The 22,831-nt window shown below is 36.2% G+C and overlaps 1 protein-coding gene across 1 annotated transcript in view; it reads left to right on the top strand.

The window, feature by feature from the left end:
- The window catches only part of LOC101859706 (ceramide synthase 2), a 34,482-nt gene extending 11,651 nt beyond the window's left edge, over nt 1-22,831 (top strand). Inside the window, exons 6-10 of the mRNA XM_005098522.3 lie at nt 272-364; nt 1,341-1,469; nt 4,619-4,725; nt 6,767-6,935; nt 11,313-22,831. Of these exons, the coding sequence (XP_005098579.1) occupies nt 272-364; nt 1,341-1,469; nt 4,619-4,725; nt 6,767-6,935; nt 11,313-11,462 (648 nt within the window). The 3' untranslated portion in view covers nt 11,463-22,831. The remainder of the gene's footprint in view (nt 1-271; nt 365-1,340; nt 1,470-4,618; nt 4,726-6,766; nt 6,936-11,312) is intronic.

The following is a 22,831-nucleotide window of genomic DNA, read 5'->3' as shown; positions in this document are numbered from 1 at the left end:
TTGAAATACAGGTTAGGTAAAATGTGGGTATAGCATGTTTTTGTTCATTGTCCATTGCATAATAATTAGTACATTTCTTGGGAAGTTACATTGTCTTTCTGTGGGATCATATCAGAAGCTTAAAAGAAAATCTGAAAGAAGTCTGTGGACTATTTAGGAAATAGCTGGAGCCATGCACATTAGGGCCACAATGGTCGTTTATATTGTAATACCTTTTTTCGCGGAGATTGTATTTGTTTGTAAACTCTAGTCTGATCTCTGCTTTCCACAGCATATCTCAGATGATATCTACTGGTATTACATGGTTGAAGGAGCTTTTTACCTCAGTCTGCTCTTCTCACTCTTCACGGATCACAAAAGAAAGGTTTGTTAAAGTGATTTACAATCCTTTCAGTTAATGTACAATCAAACCTACTCCAACTGCCACTTGTCCCAGATAAGCACCTGTATAATTGACCACTTTCTGGCGCCCCCACCCCCAGAAGGGAATTCAAGGTCCCACTTCTTAACTCACTCACTGCCATGCCCGAACCCTGTCGGGTGATCTGCGTAGACCGCTGCCTGCCAAACCCGAAACCCGGCGGGAGCGTTTTTACTACTATTTTTCTAACATTCCCCGACACGTTTCCGGCTTGGCAGTCGGAAGTAGGGGACATAAGAAGCCAGTTTGGTTTCGATTCCACATTGTTGCAGTAACTTCCCTTGAATAAGCTACTTAAAAATAGGACTTTTTCTAACTCACCCGAAACGAACTAAAAACTACTAATGCTCAGTTACGATGGCGACGACGTCTCAACGAGGTCGGAACATTTGAATTGATGGACCCATTCGTCAATAAACGGTCAGATTTAGGTCTATTTGTAGATGATAGTGATGATGAACCATCAAACAGAGATGATAATGAGTATAGGAAAGGAAATAAGAGAGGTGCAGACACAAGTGAAGATGAAAATTGTTTTCTTGTAGAGAGACTTTAGTGGTATTGATTGGTGAATGTTTTTCTGTACTGAGCTTTATTCAGTATTGATTGGTTAATGTTTTAGTCTAGCTATTTCTGCTTGGATGGAGAGGGCTGAAAGAGTGGAGATGAATCATTCTGAGTAAGAACGAAAATGGCTGAAGTTAATCACACAACTTTATGGACTTGATATTTACTTAAAGTAGCTGTTCAAATTTTTAAAGTGTTTGATCTTTGATGCTATTCTTTACTCTAAATCAAAATGTTTTTTGAGGTAAGAAGGGTTTCTTTTGTGTTTGTTTTGAGTTGGGTTCCCTAGTGTTGTGCTTGATGTAGCAGTTTTAATGATTTTGATATACAAATTGTGTCACTCTCATTGTAGGACTTTGTAGAGATGGTTGTCCATCATGTGGCAACTCTGACACTGATGACTCTGTCCTGGGTGAACAATTTCGTGCGGATTGGAACTCTGGTCCTCTTAGTACACGATGCAGTGGATTCATCATTGGAGGTGGGTTGCATGTTTGATCTGTTTTTCATTTTTTTAGAATGGTGACTCTTTCATACTTTTTTCTTCTCAGTACTGGTTTGGGTTTTTTAAACAAATCATGCATTTAGGATTTTTGTATCACTTTATTAAGTTTTCACATCACCAATCTATAAGACAGTTTAACCTGGAAGGTATACTCAAACACCATACCTTACCCTTTATCATGTTCTACAAGTACCACCAAGGCAGCAGCTTGGAACTTTTTACTGCAGAACAGATGTTTCAGTCACAATGTCATGAAGGATTTGCTTCAGTCTCAGGGTTGTTAGAGGGGAAACAGAAGTGCTGAGTGATAAATATTAGACCCTTTCTGCTGCACATTCAGTTATTTTTTTAATCTTAATTGTAAAGATGAACATATTTTGAACTCTACAAAAAGACCTGTCCATGCACAACAACCATACAGTTATGTCAGTTTCATTTTGTGGGATGGCATGAAAGATATGAGTAAAAACTTTGTCCTCCTTTTGATGTATTTGCAGCATTGATGATGACCTTTTTGCCATACTGTTGAATACTGCAAAAAGTGTTTAGATAATAGTGAGCTTTCACACGTCTTTATACTACATGAATTAATCTATTGAGAAAAACTTGAATCGTAAAGTTCTGCATTCAGCATGCTGAAAGTTAGAATGGACTGAAAATTGCTGCTGTAGGGTATGGCTTCTTTGCTAACCAGCAATTTGTCTTTGTTTGTATGAAAGCTTGCATCATGTTTGAAAATTTATCTAGCGTTGTACTTTGAAGGCTGATAAGTAATTCTACTTTTTCAAAATACCAGTGTCAAATTAATTTATGTGCATGTTTTTTGTTTGTTATATCTAGTATTAGGGAAGTATGTTGGTGTGTTTCTTTAAAATGTTTTTCAAATCTAAGAAGCCCCCAATTTCTTTTGATACCTTTCTCATTTCTACAAGCTTGAAATGGACTAAATTTGAGTTACAGCGTAATTGTGTGTCTTTTATGTAAAACTCTTTTTTTGGAAACTCTATGTGTGTTTTAAAACCTGGGCAGGATGAATATTTGATTTCTGGTATATTCTGTTCACTGAAGCGTCTTTTGACTCTTAACAATGGTGAAGGACACGTTTTCGGGGGACAAAACCTTTTTAGAAGCACTTGAACTGCTAGATGCATTACCCCAGAGGATAAGATCTGGGGACCAGATTCTGTGATTAGAGAGCTGTGCAGTGTTGTGCGCCCATGTTAGTCTTGTATGAATGCACCATGATAGCTTGTCACTGAATGAAAACATGGGCGATGAAAACGGTCCGTGATTTAGCATTTTTAAAAATCAGTACTAAGTTTCCCAGGGTAAAGAAATATCTTTTAATGTAGTCTTTATTAGTACACATAATAGAAGAATGTTAAGTCAGTTTGACTATCACCCTGTGCTCAAATCCAGATTCAATACTGATTGATAGGTGTCTTGAACAACAGTCCATTTTCCTTTTTTTTCTGTTAAAAAAAAAAATATTAACACATCTCGTTTCATCAACATTGTTCACCTTCACATATTCACACCCAATTACACATACATGCACTTTCACAGACACACAAGTTTTGAAAATGTCATTTTTTAACCTAATGATATTACTAGAAGCAAGGTCCTCTCAATGTTAAGTACTCAGATAATATTCGTCTTCTTTTCCTTTTCTCTTTGAGCTACCTGATTTTAATCAGATACTAAATACCTGAAATTGATGGTGAATGTACCTGCAAAGGAAAATTTGAAGTATGCAGTCTGGTAACTGATTATCAATTAACGGATGACACAGAAGCACTTGACAGAGACCAGCTTTAATAGTTTTGGCCCACATTGCTCTGAACATTGTCAGCACTAAACAATGATTCTCGTGTTAATGTGCTCCTTTTTACTTAACAGTACTCAACAACAAACTCTGAATTTGTAAAACAATGATGTAATAGTAAGAATGCTAATACTGTTCATCTCCAAAACAAATTACTTCTGAAATGTACATTGCTTTTATTTACCATCACTAAGTGTGACACTATCGATTTCGGCTCAAAATAATTATAGATCCTGAGAAAAGCTCTCATTTACGAAGTTCAGAGCAATGTTGATGAAGCTGTTAAAGCTTGGCTGTGTGATATGTCTCTATGTCATCAATTGACTGCTCATCAGCTTTGACAATATTCACCCTGCTCGAAAGTAGCTTGAATTGTTCATGTTGATCGAAGCCACAAAAAATTTGTAAATTTGCAGTTTCAAAGGATACTACAGCTTTGGAAGTCACTAAACTTTGGTGGCATTTTCTCGCAAATATACCTCAGACACCAGGTGACCCTCACCTCCTCCAGTCACAAAGATCCAGGCTTGTATTCAAGATAGATGGGTGGATTTTTTTTTCCATTAAAGCTAGGCAAATGAATAACTCTGTAGGCCCCATAAGTGACAAGCGTCTGATTTCAGCGTGTCATGACACATATGCATTATTTGTGGTTGTGCCTTTGTGACACATATTTTACAGTTATGCTAGGAATAACTATGATTTGGTAATTTGAATTCTTCTCAAATGAAGTGTCTCCGATTTATTTTTAAAAAATTGTAGAACATCAGTGTGTCATTTGATCTGGTAGCATCAATATCAGCTGAGTACTTGTTCATTACAAGAGCAAAGTGTTCCTGTATCGTACTGTTTACACTATTGCCTTGTTTTCCAAAGAGTGTTTCAGGCCTTCTGAAATTGTCACGAAATGAAAAACTTAATCACTTGCAATGTTTGGAGATGTTTTTCCTTATTAGTTTGGAGTCATCCTTTTAATACAGTAAAGTAGTTGTCACAGAACAGAGAGTGCAGGTTGTTGCAATTTAATAATTTTTTCCTTGGCAGCAGCTATGAAACTTCCCACCCTCCTTCCCAATTCAGGTGGGACATTTCCATTGTGGAACTAACATACCTGATTGTCTTACAGATTTGCATGTGCAGTATTTTCTAAATGTATTGTCTTCTTTCTTTACCTCTTCCTTTACTTCAACATCTGGATTGAGTCATTTTGAAAATATCTTTTCGTCAATTAATGTCAAACTCAAACCAAGCCAAACAGTATTTTCTAGTTTATTTTTGTCATGCACTTCAATTTTTCCAGGCGGCGAAGGTTGCTAAATACATAGGCCAGGACAAAGCATGTGAGATCTTGTTCTTCACGTTCATGGTAGTGTGGGTCATTACCAGAATGACCATTTTCCCATTCAGGTTGGTCAATCTTTTGGCTGTGCGGGGATTTTCATATTCTGGTTGATTTTGTAAAAAATGTGTTGTTTTAGCAGGGGCTGTGATTGTGAATGGTGCCAAAAGTTTGTGCGGCTAAATAACTTTTTTATGCTAAAATTTCTGTAAAGAAAGTATTACTCATAATCACAGCCCTATTTATTTTGGTTTCATGTCTCTTTTTATTATAGTTTTATATCTGTTAGTGCCTTGTTTCCAAGATTTATCCAGGGTTTTATAATAAGAGATTGTGATTGTAGTACCATCTGCAGGTAAGTTTGTGCATACTTTGAAGTTGTCTAGATCATCTTGCTTGACTTAACCACTATTTGAATGTCTGTGCATTAGATATAAAATGGTAAGTCATTTCACTTTTGTTTGGTCAGTCTAGATTCAAAGCCTTTTTGTGGTCAGTCACAAGTACACTTTGGCTTAGATCAAGCTTTGGAACTTGGTGCAAAGATTAGTGTGTAGCACGGCAGTGATACTCAACCTTAGATGATGTTGGCTTACACAGCATGCCCTGCTTGTCACGCTTCTCACTTACAATGTTCTTTTTACATCACCGTTTCAGCAATGATGTTGCCCTTGTCCTTATTTTTTACTGAAATGCCTGGTACTTAAATGATTTCAGCAGGTTTCCCCATTGAGCTAATTTTGTAGGTAACAAATGCAAAGGGAATAGGGGGGAAAAGTGGGAAACTTTTTTTTTTTTTTTATGTTTCACATGCATACATCTTTTAGCAAACCAAAGATGTCAATGATTATAATCAATAAACCTATTTGAGACAGAAGATAAGACTGACCTGATTTTCTTTAACATTTCATGTTTCTGAAATGTGATTTTGATGACTCTACTGTGTTACAGATTATGGCAAGCTGATGATTTGTAAACCGGCTGTCCTTATTTCTCGCACGCATTTGGAAAAACATATAAAAATAGCCCAATAGAAAATTTTTGTAAAATGCGGTCAAACCTGACCAAGACAACCACCTGTACAATCACGCCATTCTCCTGTCATTATTGTTATCCCCTCCTAAAAAAGAACGGCTGACTAACCAGTATGCTGTGTAGGCAAAATTACTGGTCACTCCCACTGGTTAACCAAGTTGACCAGTCAGTAACAAGTTTTACAGCTGTTGATAAATATGGCATGTGAACTATCATAATCCACCAGCCCCTCCCATAACTGATCCATCCGTTGACCTCCCATGAATTATAAGTGAGATTAGTGGATACTCTATTTACCCAGTCGGTAACAATAGGTATCAACATGAACGTGCAACAAAAGTTTCACTTGTTTACCCATATGATTTTATCACACATCTTTTTAATTGTAACGTTCTCCCCCCCCCCCCCCCCAAACTGTCAACATTTCTTTTCATACACTCACATATCCTCATTTACACACTCACAAACACACACTGATCCAACCACACCTTGCACAACCCCAAACTTTCCTTTCCAATCTACCTTAAAAAGCCATTGTTACGGGCTTTATGGCAGTCTTAAGCCTGAGACCACTTTCGGTTGAGGTCTCAAAAGAAAATTTGTTTGTTTTCTTTATTTTCATCTATCCTGCCCAGAAGGTCTACCTGTCAAAGACAACCACTTTTTCTTTTAACAACGGGTGGTTGTCTTGAACAGTTTTGACTGTATTTGTATTGATGAGGTTTTTTTCTACTTGATTTGAAATTTAGTTTCAGACACAAAACTCTTCATAAATTTGGTGATCACTGCTTGCTTTAAGTTCTGGTTCTCTTTTCATTGTAAATGCATCACAGTTTCTCAAGGATTCCTTGAAGTTTCACACTTCTGTTTGATATGGAAGGATTGTACTATGTCGCTTTCATTTTTGTCTTCTGTAAAACATATTTATTTCATGACTTATCTTTGAATAGTTTTTTAATAGGATTGGTAACATTTCTTTTGTATATAGTAATGCAAATAGAGGGTCTGTTTTTTTTTTTTATACTTGTTGAAAAGTGTTGTTTTTTTTTCATCTCAACTTTATCCCTTTTACAGGATTATCTATTCTACAATGTTTGAGTCATTACCAGCCCTGGAAGAGGAAAGTAATGGCCTGTTTACCATTTATGTTGTCTACAACTTCCTCTTGTGCACACTGCAAGTGCTCCATATCATCTGGTTCTACTACATTGCTTTGATTGCTTATGATGCAGTTAGAGGACAGGTAGGTTTTCTTCTTTACTGGGTTGTTTTTTTTTTGCAACATGGCTTCTCAAGAGTTAAAAACTCTATTTAGGTACCTCCTAGCTCATTCCGTGGGTAAAGCCGCAGCAATGCTAGTTACTCTCCAAGTGAGTGTTTTGGACATCTGATATACGTAATTCCCAATCTTGTTTGTGAAGTATTTCCAAAAGCTACTTCTCCCAAACAAAACTGAATGATAAGGACCTATCATTCCTTAACGGGAGGAGCTGCCCTTGAGGATCATTTTCTATGTTTGTTGCCCGAGATCAAATCTAAGTACACATGTAAGTTAGGCATAGTAAAATCTCTTGATACGCAATTTTATTTTAGCATAGCTAAGGCAGCTGCTATGGAAATGCTGCCATCTAAAGAATGAATTAAAAATCCCCAAGGCTTTCTTATTTACAGACCAAATTTGATGAGAGTATACCTGAACCAGAGCCTATCAGAGTAACGGCAAGTTTTTTTCAATAAGTGCAAAAGAAAAAAAAATGTAAGAATTTTCCCAAAGTATGAAAAACTTTTTCTAAATTTAGGTTGTGTAATCGCTTGCCAATGGAAAAGTGTTATTTTTTTCGCAAATATCTCTCTATTACATTGAAGGCAGCCTTGCCATCTGTGTTTCCTGAAATTTTCATGTCAAAAGGATGGAAACTAAGGAAGGAGTAGGAAAAAAACTGCAAAAAAAGTACTTTTTGCGAAAAACAACAATTATTGTGAAAATTCACTATATTAACCCATCCTCATTTTCAAAGGCAATTTACGAGGAGAATAAAGACTTTCTCAATTGTCTCCATGCTATTTTTAGACAAAAAACTGGTTGATCTTCAAAAATCAGCCAAGATCAAATTTGCATAGCCTGACCCAAAATCTGCAAAATCAAGGTCGCTCCTCCCCTTAAGAACTGGGGGCTCTCGTGGCCTAGGGGTTAAGATGTTGAGTTGGCCTCTCATTCAAAGGGCCCGGGCTTGAATCTGGGTGGCGACCGAAAAATTGTCCTCTCTAAAATTGTCTTCTTTCACCTCCTTTTCTACTATCTAGCAATATTCTGTCGTCTGCTTTCGTCTACTCTTTCTGCCCCCACCCCATCACCTCATTTTCCCCCTCCTCTGGGCTCCTGGACTCTTAATGCAGCCTTTCTACTGCTACTCCTTGGCTCCTTCTTACTGCTGTCTTTCAGCCACACCCTTGATCTTCTGGTAGGAAAGATCTTTACCTAGCCTTCTCGGACATGGGCGAACAATCTCGGAGGGCCCGTGTGCCAGTTGCGCACGTTAAAGATCCCTTGGTGGTCTAAAATTGATAAAAGTAGGCTTCGGCCGTCACCCGCGCAAACTTCAAAATTTACTACCAATTGAAAATGTTTGGTGTGTCCCGGGCGCTCGTATGACCTTATGCAGTTGCAAGCGCCATAAAACACTTACCAAAAAAAAAAAATTCCTTAAGAACCAACCTAATGTTGAAAGGTTGAAAGATGTGTTTATTTGGGTTTTCTGACTTTCAAGCATGTTGTTGAGTTTAGAGTGACGCCAATCAGGGGATGTATGAGAAAGGATAATTTGAATGTTGTGTTTTGAATAGGCTCATATTTTCTTGAAGTGTCTTAATGTTATGTTCACTTGCTACACCAGCTCACAATGACCTGTTGTTGTTGTCAGTCCAGCATCTTGTGGGCTGTTGCCTTTTGTTGCAGTTTCATTTTTTACTGTCTGTCATCTGTTTAGTTTAGTGGTACTGTATAGGATCCTCTTTTGGTAAAAGTTTCATGACACTCGCAACTGCGTAAGGTCATTTGAGTGTACGACAGGATACTCTGAGGCTAGCGTCATGCTGGGCGTTGAAAAGATGACTTGGTAGGTTTTTAGAATGGTTTCCTCTGGGTGCATACTCAGGTGGGATTTTTAAGTCCATCAGGGTTTATTTCAGCACTGGTTTGTCTTGGGTTATTTATTCATCCTAAGATGACTTGCATAGTCATTGTATATCACAGTCTTATGGCTTGGATAGTGAAAGTCTTACTTTTTTTTTTCAAATGCTTAGTGATTGAGGGCAGTATTTTCAGCGTTGTAAAAGAGCTGTGGTCAGCTCATGCATATGTTTGAATGTTGGCTGAAAGTTTCAGCTGGGCAGTTAAACACTGCCTGTTGTAGTACTCTGAACTGCCAAGTCATTGTTATACAATTGGATTGGCTTATTGGAATGTGAGCTTATTGTTTCCAAGAATGAGCTCATGATTTTCAGACACATTCTTAGTTGTGAAATATTCAAATCCAGCTGTGGTGAATTGTTCCTCAGGATGGGTTTGATTTCATGCTTTTTTTAGGGAAGAAGGTGATTGTTTATAAATGTGTGGACTTGGTACAGTGCAGACTGTTTTGTGTTCTGCGGTTAGGTGACTAGTGTTTCCGAGGCTCGTTCTTTTTCCTCTTCTCAAACAGTTCCTTTGCTGCTTTATTGTCAGTGCAGCAGCTCCATGTTAGCATATATGTCTCACTTGCTGTTGTTTGGGTAGAACTTGTCCCTCCATTCATGAAATCTATGGCATTGTTTGAAATGTAATGGGTACTTTTGGGTTTTGTTGTGACTCTTTTTAGTTTGTTCAGCTGCAAATGCTGAAAAGAGCTGCTCCATATATTGCATGGAGGAATCTGCTCTCCCCTGGATAAGAGGTTTCTTTAGGCTGTTTTGTCAGATACCCTTGTTGTTGCTACCTGATTTCTTCAGTAGCCATAGACACTTAGTGGCTTTATTCCTCAGGTTCTTCGCATGTTTCTTAAAGGTTAGTTGTTGACCTAGCTATGTTTCTTAGCAGGTATAGCTAGGATTCTTTTCTACCTGATTTTTTTTTCCTTTCAGGACACCTTGTTGTATTTCCATTTTTAGGCTCAGGGGGAGATAGTGTAAATCCGTTTTGACTCTCATCTCATCTTTTTAAGTTTCCTTGTCTTGTAGTAGTTTTTCAGTTTTTTAACCTCTTTTCTTATTTCTGATGATGCAAGACTAATATTCAGATGTGTGGATCACAAACTAGATCTTGCATAGAGCACTGTAACCAAGGAAGAAAACCGTCTTGTTGTGGCTTTATGGACCAAATTATGTCTTCAGTGCAGCACATCAAGGGAAACATGTGTACTTCCTGACTAATCGTCATGACTGCTGGCTGCTCAGTTTTAGAATTTGAGCTGTGTTTTGATAAAAATACTGAAAGAATTTTATGGCAGAATATTTTTTTGTCCTTCGTCAAATGGCGAGAAGTATTTAAAGCATAGTGGAAATCAATTGAGCATTCTATTTTCACGTACGGTGAAATTTCTGAAGAGGTTTGCTGAGAAATCATGCAGTTGAAGAATGCCAGGTCTAAGGACTATCATATCTTAAAGACAAGGCCCCACAAAGACAATAAAGTATGATCTGATCATATCTCACTTTATTTTACCCTATGCTGTGATCATTTAGAAGAGCCGAGAAAGAGGAAATTACTTTTCCAAACTCACTTAGTTTTCTGTCCAGCTCTCTTCTGTGCTTACCAGTCGATAGAAGGTCCAGTTAAGCTAAATGGTATTGTAGACCTCTGAAACCACGAAGCCTTGAATGTTGTGTGGTTATTTGCTCCAATGTGTCTGATGGTCTTGTTGCTTATTACTTTATGTACCAGAATAAGCTGCCAAAAATGTACAAATACAGTTGCATCTCATTTTCACTGACTTAACTTAACACTTAACTCTCGGTTTTAATATTTTATCTCCACCTTCCCACCCTCACTCATTCTCCATATTTTTTTCAAGGTTTATACTTTACTTTTTCTTAATGTTGTATTATTAGATATCGAGGCGACGTGCAATTTTAAAGTTAAAGGCTAGGTGGGTGGTTTCTGTTTTATCTCTTGCATTGTATGCTCTTGCAGCTGGTTGATAGGGGGGGGGGGGGGGCAGGCATTCTCATCAGGTGATCAAATCACTTGCAGACAGTTTCGTTCCTGTTGTAGTCTTTGGCTTGTGACTTTGATTAATTTTCTGACTGAGGCATTTAATCTCGGAGGTATCATCCTTTTCTGTGCTGTATTTAGCTGCCAGCTCTGGCATTGGTATGTCAGTGTTACAAGGAATATGCTGTTGATAAGTTGTCTTTTTACTTTCATTAGTAAGTGTTTATGGGTGAGTAGTGGTGACAATTGGTAGTTTATTGCATTTGCTTTTTAGTTCCTCATTTCAGTTTCCGTTCCACTCTTCCATCATGCGTAAATATGCTCCTCAGGTATCTAAATTCTTCAACATGTTTCACAATGTTAAATAAAAAAGTGATTTTGATCGGACAGGCTTCTATATTTTTCATTTTCTTTTAATCACTCTCCACTCAGATGCGGAAAGACTCTCGTAGCAGCCTGGAGTCTGCCAGTGAGTCCGAGGATGACACGAACCAGGTGAAGTCCGGAGGCGATGAGGCAGTGAAGGATGGCGTCACCAAGGCCTTGAACGGGGTGGTCAAAACCAAGAACAAGACATCATAAGCAGATCTTTTGGGATGACTCTCAGCTTTGTGATTTTCCATGCTTTTGTTACTATATACTCCTTGTTTTCACTCTACAGATTATTTTATATACTTGTGGTATATGGATGTGTGTCTGATTGTGTGTGTGTTTATACACGCTCATATATGTATGCACGAGAGTTTTTGCTGTTGATTCTTTCTTTCTTTTTAAGTTGAATTTTGAAATGCCTGTGTGGCTGTGAACTGTATGGATAGCTGGAATGCTTTTGCTCAGATTTGAAAACGGGTCTGCTGCTAATGTTACAAAGATCTTTGTGTCAGCGTCAGCGAAAAGATACATTTCCAGTGATTTTTATTCTATATTTATACTTTTCTTTTTTTATGGCTCACCTTTGCATGAATGCCTTTGTTTCTTTCCTGCTCTTCCTTAAAAATCGTATGGTGTTCCTTTTCTTGAAAAGTAGTGTACTTTAGTGCACATAATCTTGAGGGGAGAAAGAAGATACAGGAAGAAGTCTGAGGGGAGACCTTATACGAAAACATTCCTTATACTAGAAAGCATTAATGTATGAATATATTCAGTTGTATACTGTAAGAGGAAGGCCTTTTGATCAATGTATAACCTGCGGTTCTCAATTCTAGTTTTTGAAAAGAACTCATCATTATACATACTGTTTGCTCATATCAAGACATTTTGTCTCAAAAAAGTTTCATACTGCCATTTTATTAGAAAGTTATTAAACGGGGTCAGGTGGACATATGAAGCAAATCAAAAGCGTAAACCCTCAAGTATTTTTCTGTGGATGGAAATTGTGTTATAAACCAGATGCTGATAAAAGGAAGTTCCAATCTCTTGCTTTCAATTGACAAATTCTGTTTTTGTTTTTAAAATTTTGACTGTGTGTGCGTGTGTGTGTATTATCATAACTGATATAGCTGTAGGGATTATACATTCATATATAGTCGTTGGTGAATTTGTTTTTAAAATAACTCAACCGTAGCTAATGATGCCATTTTGTTGTATCAAGACTTCGCCTTAAAGCACTGTAACAACACAAAGGGTTTTAACCACTTTGACTGCCTGGCCTGAGCCAGTTTTGGCCTGTTTGGGTGGAATCTGGAGCTGGCTTGGCAGTAAAGGGTTAATGTAGCTGGAACGCACCCTCTTTTTTGATCTAAATTTGTAGAAGAACTTATGCACATATGTTCGATGTTTTTATACATTTACAGAAATACAGACTTTCTTGGTCAATGTGTGTGTTTTCTTTCGAATTTGAACTTACATTCTGAGAATAAGGATTGATGTAGATGTGACTTGTATGTTTGCAACATATAAAAACTAGATTTTTCACTGAAGTGTTTTACAGAACCTCCCAAGGACGTATATGCTTGACAAGATTGTAGTCAAAGAAAGAACAATCATAAATAACTTGTAAATATTTTTCTCTTTACTATTTAAACTAACTAAACATGTGTGCAGTGTGTGAGATTTGAATTTTATATAACAGATTTTATATGCCTTGGGGCATGCACTTTAGTCAGGGAGTCTGAATGAATTGCAGGAGCACACGTTTGTTTTGAAAAAGAAAAAAAAAATTGGTGTAATTTTTGGTGATTTGTGTCAACCTGATGGAAAATTTAGAGGGTTTCTCTTCTTGCTTAGTTTTTAATTTGTATTTTCATTTTGTTTTTAATTCAGACATCAACCATATGCTTTTAAAGCGGTACGTGAAAAGATGGAGGACACATCAGTTAGGTCCCTTGTCTTTTTTTTTTCCCCCAAGAAAAATTCTGAATGACTGTTTTAGTGTTGATGTGCTTCTCTTACATTTCAACCTTAACTCTTATAGAATCAGAAATGTGATGTTTAAAAATCTTAAGAGTTCTGTCAATATTTGCAATGTGTTGAACATTGAGTACAACACTGAATTTGTTTCACCCTCCTGCTTTGTGCAGGATGTAACTGACAAAGTTCTTTTTGATTACTTCATTATTTTTTAAAGTTCCTGGCTTAATTTCCATTAAAAGATGCCATGACAAAAACTGTCTAAAATCATTCCATGCTTGATAGAGGTGTCCCTTTTTTTAAAAATCGGGTATTGTGTTGGTAGGAACTTGCTTTGTTTAGCTGTACTTTGTATCATAGGGCTCACAGAATTATGAAATTTCATTTTGTTACTGTAAGCCACTAAAAAAAGCAAAAGTCTGGTTGACCGCTATTTCATTTTGTTAGGTTTTGATTATTATTTTTTCTATGAAATGTCATTAACGCATACTTTTTTCAGTGATTCTTTAAATTACATGCTTGGGGATTTGGGGATTCCTGCAGTAATGACCACAGATTTTTGCTTTAAGAAACTACCTTTTCTTGTTTTCTTTTCTTTGTTTATACAGAAAGAGAGAGGGAGAGGTGCAGAAAGGGGCTAACAGAATGCCTTTGTAAGCATATGGTGGTGTGGATGGTAATTCTTTGTTTTGTTTGTTGATTTTGAGAGAAAATAATTTTTGGCAAAGGATCTTCTTCTTGAGGTTCAATCTCATGAAAAATGAATTAAAAGTAATTGATATCATCCTTGTTAGTTTTAAGGCCCTTGTTTTATTTATGGCTGTGCCACTCTTGATAGTTTCAACCAGCACTGACGTGTTACATTTATGAAACCAGTTTTGGATGTTAACCTCTTGTGACAACTGCTGCTATTTACAGCTATTTTCAGTATCTTTTGTTCCTGTTTTCTACAAGGATACAGGCATTTATATTGCAATTCCAACAGTTTGTATAGATTGTGTGCCTACCTCTGGACCTCCATACATATAAATATTTTTAATTTCTAAGTAATGACAGAGCAAAAAAAATATATGCAAATAGGGTCCTGTGCTTGTGATAGTATAGATGTTGAGACATCACTTCTTTTTTTAATGTCTGTATATCATGTTTGTTGCTGTCTGTTAAATATGATTTTTTAACGCTGGTGTTAATCACTATCACTTTTGAATAATAAACCTGATGGATTGAATGTTTGAGTTTTTAAAATTTTTTTTTTTGGCAGACAAAGGATTGTCATTTTTTAAAAACATTTCAGAGCATTCCATTTTCTTTTCTTTAAATTACTGAGTGATTTACTTTTTACAGGGTTTGCAATAACTTATCAAATTTCATCTATAAATGATAAATCCATGGCAAGGACTTTGCTAAAGAAGAATATCAGTTATGCACGAACAGCAGGAATAAACCATTTGAACTTCGCACTTTTGTGAAATAAATGAGAAGTTGAATTTGAAGTTCAATACCAAGTCCTATACTTTTTAACTCAATATGAAACTTGGATTCAAATTTATGAACTAAAGAAATCTCCATATTATTAGAGAGTTGTTTTTCTAATCTTCTTTTATATTGTATAACCTGTTTGTTCATAAGAATTAAATTTGCTGTATATTACAGTCATGGATAAGAAATTCCATTTTGGGAAACCTTGGACTTCCAATGTCCTTATCTAGTGACCTACTGCTTATATTGAGGAGCGGCCGTCGTTTATAAATTAAGATAATTTTTTATGTAGCTTTTGGCAAATTTATTTCATAATGGGTGGACCTTTCTTTCTTTGAAAGAGTAGATTGCCAGCTGTTGTACTTTTGACTGATGTTTCCTGGCTGTGTCGTGTACGGTCACCTATTAAATTGTGCTTCATGTAGCAGAAATGTTTCATGAAATCTGGTGTATTTTTTTTTTCTCTGCTGCTGTATAACATTTTTTTGTTGGAAGTTAAATGACTACATATCAGTATCATGAAGTATTGAAATTGCATGAAAGCAATAGTTATGTGTTTTACAACTGATTCTATGTGTTACTTCAATAATTTTGTATAGGGCAGGTCATGAATGGGGTAGGCTACCTTGTCTTGCTCTTGATATACAATCTGAAATTTGTCATGACAGTCTTGCTATGAATTCTAAATACCTTTTCCTCTTACCTCTCTTGAATTTGATTTTTTGATAGGGTTGTTAGGTGACTTCTTAAATTTGGTGGCGTGTAACTATTATTTTACTCAGATGTTGACTGTATTTTCTTTATGTATATAAATGTGTTTATGTTCTTATATCTTTTTTCACTCTTTTATAGAATTTTTTTTTCCATTTCAATCTTGTTTTGTGTCATGCTGAAAAGTATGGCAGCATTGCTCATTAGAGAATTTCTTTGATGTAAGTTGCATTTTTAGTCTGATTTTGAGAAATGTTTGATAGTATCATGTAAAACTAATAGTCTAATATGGAGCACTCTATTCCGTATGATAGTCTTGCTCCTCCCCATCTCAATACTGCAACATCTACTATGTCTTCTCTCCTGCACAAGTGTTCACACCAGTAGCTGAACAGTACAGTATGTCCTTGCTTGATGTCTGGCATTGCTAAAAACGTTTAACACTATTTGTTTCATATTTCATGTTAAGGTTTAACATAGATGTCTCGGTCCCATTTTTATCATTTAATTTCGTTATTTCCAGTTCCATGTTTAAATTAAAGCATGTTTTAGGATTGGGATTGTCTAACTGCATTTAAGGATTTCTTTTTTTTTTTTCATGAACCAATTGATTAACATTTATTGTAACTTCTCAACAAAAATTTTTTCTCTGGATGAAACTTTGTAGTCTTAATAAACCATACATGCTCTCCTTCTTTATGAACACTGCACAAGTGTTTTATTCATTTCTGAGAAATTTACTCAGGGACGTTGGGACAGGTTATCTCGCACTGCCACACATTTTGTGGCTTCTCTCTTGAGGTAGAATGACTGGTCGATGCCATTTAAAAACCACAGACAGTGTCACATTAACTTATGATGTTTGGTGAATTATATGGCTGTTACATCAAATCACCAGCCTCTGTTGTACTGTACTGTAATAGTCTTTTTAGAACTATTTTTAAACTGTCAAAATACTGTGGCAAAACTTGCAGCTAGTCAAGTTTTACGCTCTTAAGTTGAGAGAGTTAGTCGAATCTATGCCCACCTCCCTGCTCTTCATACTCTTCAGTTGTAAAACACTTTTCCTTATTTTGATTCACCTAACAAGAGCATTATAAGGCAGGGCTTAAATTATATTAATATAATGTTTGATTCAAGTTAATTTAATTCAAATAACCCTCTCCTTTTTTTAAAGACAAATAGCACAATAGAAATGTGCATGAGATTTGTGTCAGTTGGAAGAAAATGTTCAAATGCTGTTATTATTCTATTATTCTACAATATGCAAATTTATAATAAATGCATTGAACTTTACAGAAATATTTGTATGCCTGTGGATTTGTATAATTATAACTTTTTAAACCGCCACTTCTTTATTAAACTGAATTTCTGTCTTTTTCATCAAATATCATTGTACAAAAGTGCATAAGCCTCTTCCAGGTCCTATCACATCTGCACTTGTGCTCAGTATTGTTATGTATATTTTTTAATTTATTTTTGTTTGTTTCCTTTGAAAATTTGTTTTCACTTAGTTCAATATTATTGCTCACACTCTTTTGGGTGATGATGCAAATGCCTTCAGATGATTTCATGCGCTGTAACCAAGAGTATAATTTCTCACTGATGTCATTTATAAAAAAAAAATTATCAAATGATACGAGTTTGTATCGAATTGCTGCTGCTGTCACCTGTGAACTCAACAGCTGATGGTTCTCGTAACTTTCAAAGTGAGGTGATTTCAGTGCTTTTGTCGTAGTTAACCTGTGTCTGCAATACTGAGAGTTTTGATCTATTCATTCAAGTTCATGGTGTCCTAAAAATAGATGTGAATAGCCTAAGTATGGTGGAGGGGCTTTTTTCTAATTTATTCCGTAAATGTTCAAACTTCATGATACAGTTTAACAGAGATGTCTTGGTCCCCTTTTTATCATCTCGTTATTCCCAGTCTAACTTGGGGTTAAAAGGATGCATCTATACTTACCTATATATTCTTTTTTGTAAACTTACATGTGTGAGCATAGGCTTGCTCTACTGTTTTTAGCATTCCCAAAACATCATAGTGCTGAATGAATTAATACTTCGTGTGTTCAATGACAAACTCAACAGTTTGTGTAGCACAGGGTGTCCAGCAGCACTGAGAGGTAGCCAGCTTTGACTGTATGCACAGATGAATATGAAGCTGATCATTGGTAAAGGTTGGCAAGAGGGCACAAGTCAAAGTATGTTTTAGAAGAAAAAGAACATTAATTGATAACAGTTACAAATAATCAAGAGTATAAATTGTGTCAAGTTTGGTGTTTTGTTTCGCTTTCTGATGTTTGCATATATATATGTATCTCTTCACTTGTCACGTAGGCCTACTGTTGTACAAAGAAAGAAGTAATAATGCCTTGCTAGTCTTTTCACTTAGAGTAAGTGATCAGCACTTATACATCTGTTCATACCTTGAACACAGTACATGAAGCTGTTACAAGTTTGAGGTGCAGCAGCTGAGCAGCAATAAAACAAGTAAATCAATTTATTAAGATTTTTGTTATTCTCACAGGTTTTGACTAGTTTTGGTATCTTGATATTGAAAATTATGTAAAGGTTATAAGAGAAAACTTACGGTTATTGTAGCAAATATATTTGTATTTTTTTACTTATAATTTTAGTTTTTTAAATTAAATATCAAAGCTTTCCATTTTTAAATTAAATATCAAAGCTTTCCATTTTAATCTGTCCATTTTACTTACAGTACTACTAATAGTGACAACCTCTTTTTCCACCTTGTTTTGGGATGTTTTTGAATAGTTAACATATGAGGTGTCCTAATAACTCAAAGCATACATCTGAGCTAATTGTGACCATTCATTTGAGCTAGTTCCCCATTAGGTATGCCGTACCTTGATCATTGTGTCCGTAACATGTTCAATTTGGTCTTATTTCTTGTGAAACAAATATTTTGTCTTAGTGTAAAAAAGGACAAGTTATACCAACTTGTAAATTATGATTGAAAAGAAGGACCGTTTGACAGCTTGGGATGATTGTCACTTGACAACAGAGTAGGTTTTTACTTATTGAGCAGCTATTTAGTTATTGTATGAAAGGCCTCAATAAGCAATTTACACTTTTGTATTGTAAGACAAATTGTTAGAGCATCAGTAGTAATATCAAAATTTGTTTTGAGAGATTACACATTTTGTTCTTTGACTTGAGTTTAGAAGTGTAAGAGTACAGTCAAACCTCGTTATACTGACTCCTGGTTTACCACCGGGCCTGGTTTTGCCCTTGTACGAAAAGAAACGCCTATATAAATATAGTAGTTGCACCACTACACTGCCATCCACTAGCTGTTTGATAATGTTAATTTGCCATGTATTACTGCCAGTGAATTGGCCGCCAGAGGTAAACTCTACCCACAACACTTACTTTGTGCTGTCCCACTCGCGTCTCTGTTTTTGGTTAATTATATTGAGAAGGGAAAAAATTTAGAATGAAGTTTTTAAGTCGCCTCGAGAAACTTCAAAGGAAATGCCCCACCCCTACCTGTCAACAAAACATCTGGCATCGCATGATATCAGTCCAATAACTGAAAGACTGGTGGGCACTTGAAAGGCTTCTATATTATGAGGACTCACACTCAAGTCTATGTGAAAGGTCTGAGACTTCCCTGGGACTAATAAGTATCAGGCACAAAAAACTGCACGTCTGCAGGATCCTTGAAGCATAAAGCCTAATGTCTGATCCGACAGACATTTTCAATTTGAATTTACATGTTTTGAATTTACATTTAGTTCAGCTGGAGCTGTTTGTAAAATTGTTTGGTACTCGTTTTTCCCCTGTGCATGGCAATCATGCAAGACAGATCTAGGTGAGTCAAGACTGACCACAGTTTGTTTCTAGTCTCTACTTTACCAGTCAACCACTAGTTAAGATGAACATCTGTTCGAAGCCATTATACCGCCAGCCTCGCTGTATCACAAACTTCATTCTCGTCCCAAAGTAGTCAGTATAACAGGGTTTGATTGTATGCTGCCACAAGAAACTAAAAAAGCTATAGATTAGCATTGATATTTATACACACGTTGAGGATCTCTAGCATCAGTTAGTTTTGCTACTTTGAACAAATCAAGTCAGAAGAAATATCTTCACTTCAGTGATGAAATATTGCTGTTATTCTTATCAAGAGGTTACGTTTTATTATGTTTCTACCAACAATGCTTCTAGGAGCTGAAAAAGTTATTTCAGAAAATTTGTTGGCCAAAACTGAGTATTGAAAATTCTACAACTGTATTGCTGTTCAAAGGGTCTCTTGGCCAAAATGTGATTGTTCAGTTTCATTGCCAAAATTAATGGGTCAACACTGATTTAATTTAATCAGTTTGGGGAACTGATCTTACTCCTCCTTGTAACTGTTAAACTTCCAATTTAATCTGTGTAATATTGAGGTGAAAACAAGGCATCCAGCCTAAGAGTTTTCAGTGAGTATTGTGAATGGAATTTGCTATCTCAACTTGAATACTGGAAGATGGCTTTTTAGATTGATTAATATTGCTTGCTTATACACATGAAATTACATGCAGAAATGTGTGTGTTCAAGCTCACATGTGCACACATGTACTCATTAGAAAAAGCACGAGTTTCACACAAACATACTGTACCTCTCAATACTTTTACTGGTTCATGTGAGTACAATTAAGTACAGCTTTGCTTTTTACCAGTGCTTAGTATACAGGATTATTGGGAGGTTTTACTAAAAGCTTCATGGGTCCCTTTGGAAAAACATAATAAGTTGTTCATTTGCTTTTGACAATTGAGCTATATGCTGGTGATTGGCTTTCTTGTGGGTTTTTTTGTCTTGTGATTATTTTTTCATTTGTGCCTTCATTTATCACCACTAGGATTGAGTTTAGACACTAAGTCACTAAGGGTACTTGTTCTAAAATTGTGGCTAAACAAATTATTTTGGGTGGGTATATTTTAAGCATACATTATTAGATGGATGACTGATAAAGACTGGGATAATATCATATTTTCTCTGAGCGTCTGATCAGAGAAATGAATGGCAAACCATGATCACTTATGTCTGTTTCAGGTCTGGTACTTTACTTTATGACGATGATGATTTAAGCCAGGCATGATATTGTTTGATTTTTAAAAATGTTTTTGAGGTAAAGTGCTAGACTGGAGTTGGAATGGTGCAGTGAAACTCGCTTGTTACGAAGTCCTCGGGGATAACCTTCAAGGTAGTTGAATTCAAGTGTTCGTCATAAAAAGAGTAGCAAAAGTGAAAATTTTTAACATTGCTAACGTTAGGGACGAGGAACATCAGTTTTGAATGTGTCACAGTGTAAAGGGGGAAAAAAACAAACAATGGTTTCCCAAAAGTGCTTGCATGTTGCTTTTTGACACAACCCCTGAAGAGTAGGGTCAGGCTTGATTTCAAGCAAGATTTATCTTCTTCTCTTTACTGCTATACAAAACTTGTCCTTGATTAACGTTGAAAACTAAATTGCTGTAGTGCTACAGTATACATGTAAATGTAGTTTTGTTTCAAATGAGAGGCATTCTCTTATGTTTTACACCGTACCTAACATGTTCTTGACTCTGGCTAACGTCGAAAATTGAAGTGATGCTGCAAAACACACTGGACTTGGTTGGAGGGCGCACTGTTAAAAAGGCAGATTCGTTCAAATGCATGCCCGTTTCATATGAGGCAGATTTTGATCTTTTGTTTATTAGTTTACTGCAGTGCATGTCCTAGGCCGGTGAGGCTTAGCATATATACTATGAGTGCTTCCATAGACTTGCATGCTACTCATTATGTAGATCTAAGCCTAGCTCACCATTGTTTAGTAACTGGGAAAAATATGACTGACACATCTGCATTCTCTTTTCCCTCACGTCCGCAGACACACTCACAAAGCCACACATGTGCTGGCCTTGACTGCCCGTTTGACCTCTTTCAACCGTGGCATATGCTAAGATACTCACTCTCGCGCATCAACAACACATTAAGTTGGTGTGAAAGATGGTGTCTAATCAGTTGGATGACTGTGTGTCTGTGATGGCTCGGTCATAATGTGCAGCGTGTGATATGCAATCATAAATGTGTAGATCTAATGATCCACAGTGCAGGGTGATAGACAGTCCCGTAGAATAGCTGAGGCTAAAGGGGATAAGATTCATTGTTGGGGATAAAAATGTACAAAGCTACATCGGCAGAGGCTGATCGCGACTATGTTGAATCCAAGTTTGCTCATTTACATGTACGTTATAATCAAGCTGTTTTGTTTATTTTCATGAATTTAAATAAACAAACAAGGAATTTTCCTTTCGATGAATTGGGAGTTTTCGTTGAATCCGAGGATGTTGTATCCGAGTTTCACCGCATCCCTCCCTCCAATAGTTCCTTGAAATTGTAGATGTTCATGGGAGAGCTCTTTGTTTAAAAAATCTATGCTTGCTTTTTGTGTGACAACTTATCTTGTTGGGAACGGAACATTTTTCCTTCATGGTTTGACTAAATTGTGATGTGTTTTTTTTTATTGTTTTAATTTTAAAAATAAGAACAACTCAGTATTTCTCACCAGATTTATTTTTAAATTGTTTGAAATTCAATGAAGAAACTTCTATTCTTGTTTACTTGTTTACTTGTGTGAAGGACCGACATCACTGCACAAGGGGCATTCCCATAAGCGCTCCGTCCCCTGAAGAAGCACATCTCGAAGTGTGTAGATGCTAACGGTTCCAAGTAACTTCTATTCTCTTCTGCTTCAAGTCTGTTGCAACCATGTCAGCTCATGTCCATATATATTCATTACTGTTCTGTTCCTCATCTATTATGTCTTCATCTTGAGCAATCAGCAGATCACCTATATTTAGCTACCATTGTTCTTTCTTCCTTGCAGAGATCATTGCTCAGGTCCTCAGATATTTTACAAGGTGGTGCTGGTACACATGACTATAAATACTAACCTTTTTTTTTTTTTGGAGCCATTCCAAAAGTAAATGTACACATTTTGTGCATTAAGATTCAAACAGACATGGGGAAACTATACCCATTGCTAAAGTTAAAGCAGTTCATGTTATTTATATCCTCAAGTTAAGTGCGCCATGTTTATAAAATAACTGTTAACAGCATTTGAGTCCTTTCTTGTGAGTTATTGGCCGCAATACGTTCCAACCTGAAGCGTTGCTTACTTTTGAGGAACCTTTTTGGATTGTGTACTGTAAGCTATGGAAATTAATACAAAGAAATATGACATATTTTCTTGGCATAGTTTTGGTACTGTGAGTAATGCTTTTGGATTACATTTTTTTTTCTGGGTCCATTCTTTTTTGTATAACCTTAACAGATTTTTCTTTTCTGTTTTATTCTGTAAAGGATATCTCTGTTAACTCATGCTCCTATGACAATAAATTAGTCTCTCTTCTTTAAAAGAAAA

The sequence above is a fragment of the Aplysia californica genome, unplaced genomic scaffold (assembly GCF_000002075.1).
Source record: "Aplysia californica isolate F4 #8 unplaced genomic scaffold, AplCal3.0 scaffold00185, whole genome shotgun sequence".
Taxonomy (NCBI): Eukaryota; Metazoa; Mollusca; class Gastropoda; order Aplysiida; family Aplysiidae; genus Aplysia; species Aplysia californica.
The sequence above is the reverse complement of the archived record's forward strand: the minus strand, read 5'-3'. Positions and strand labels throughout refer to the sequence as shown.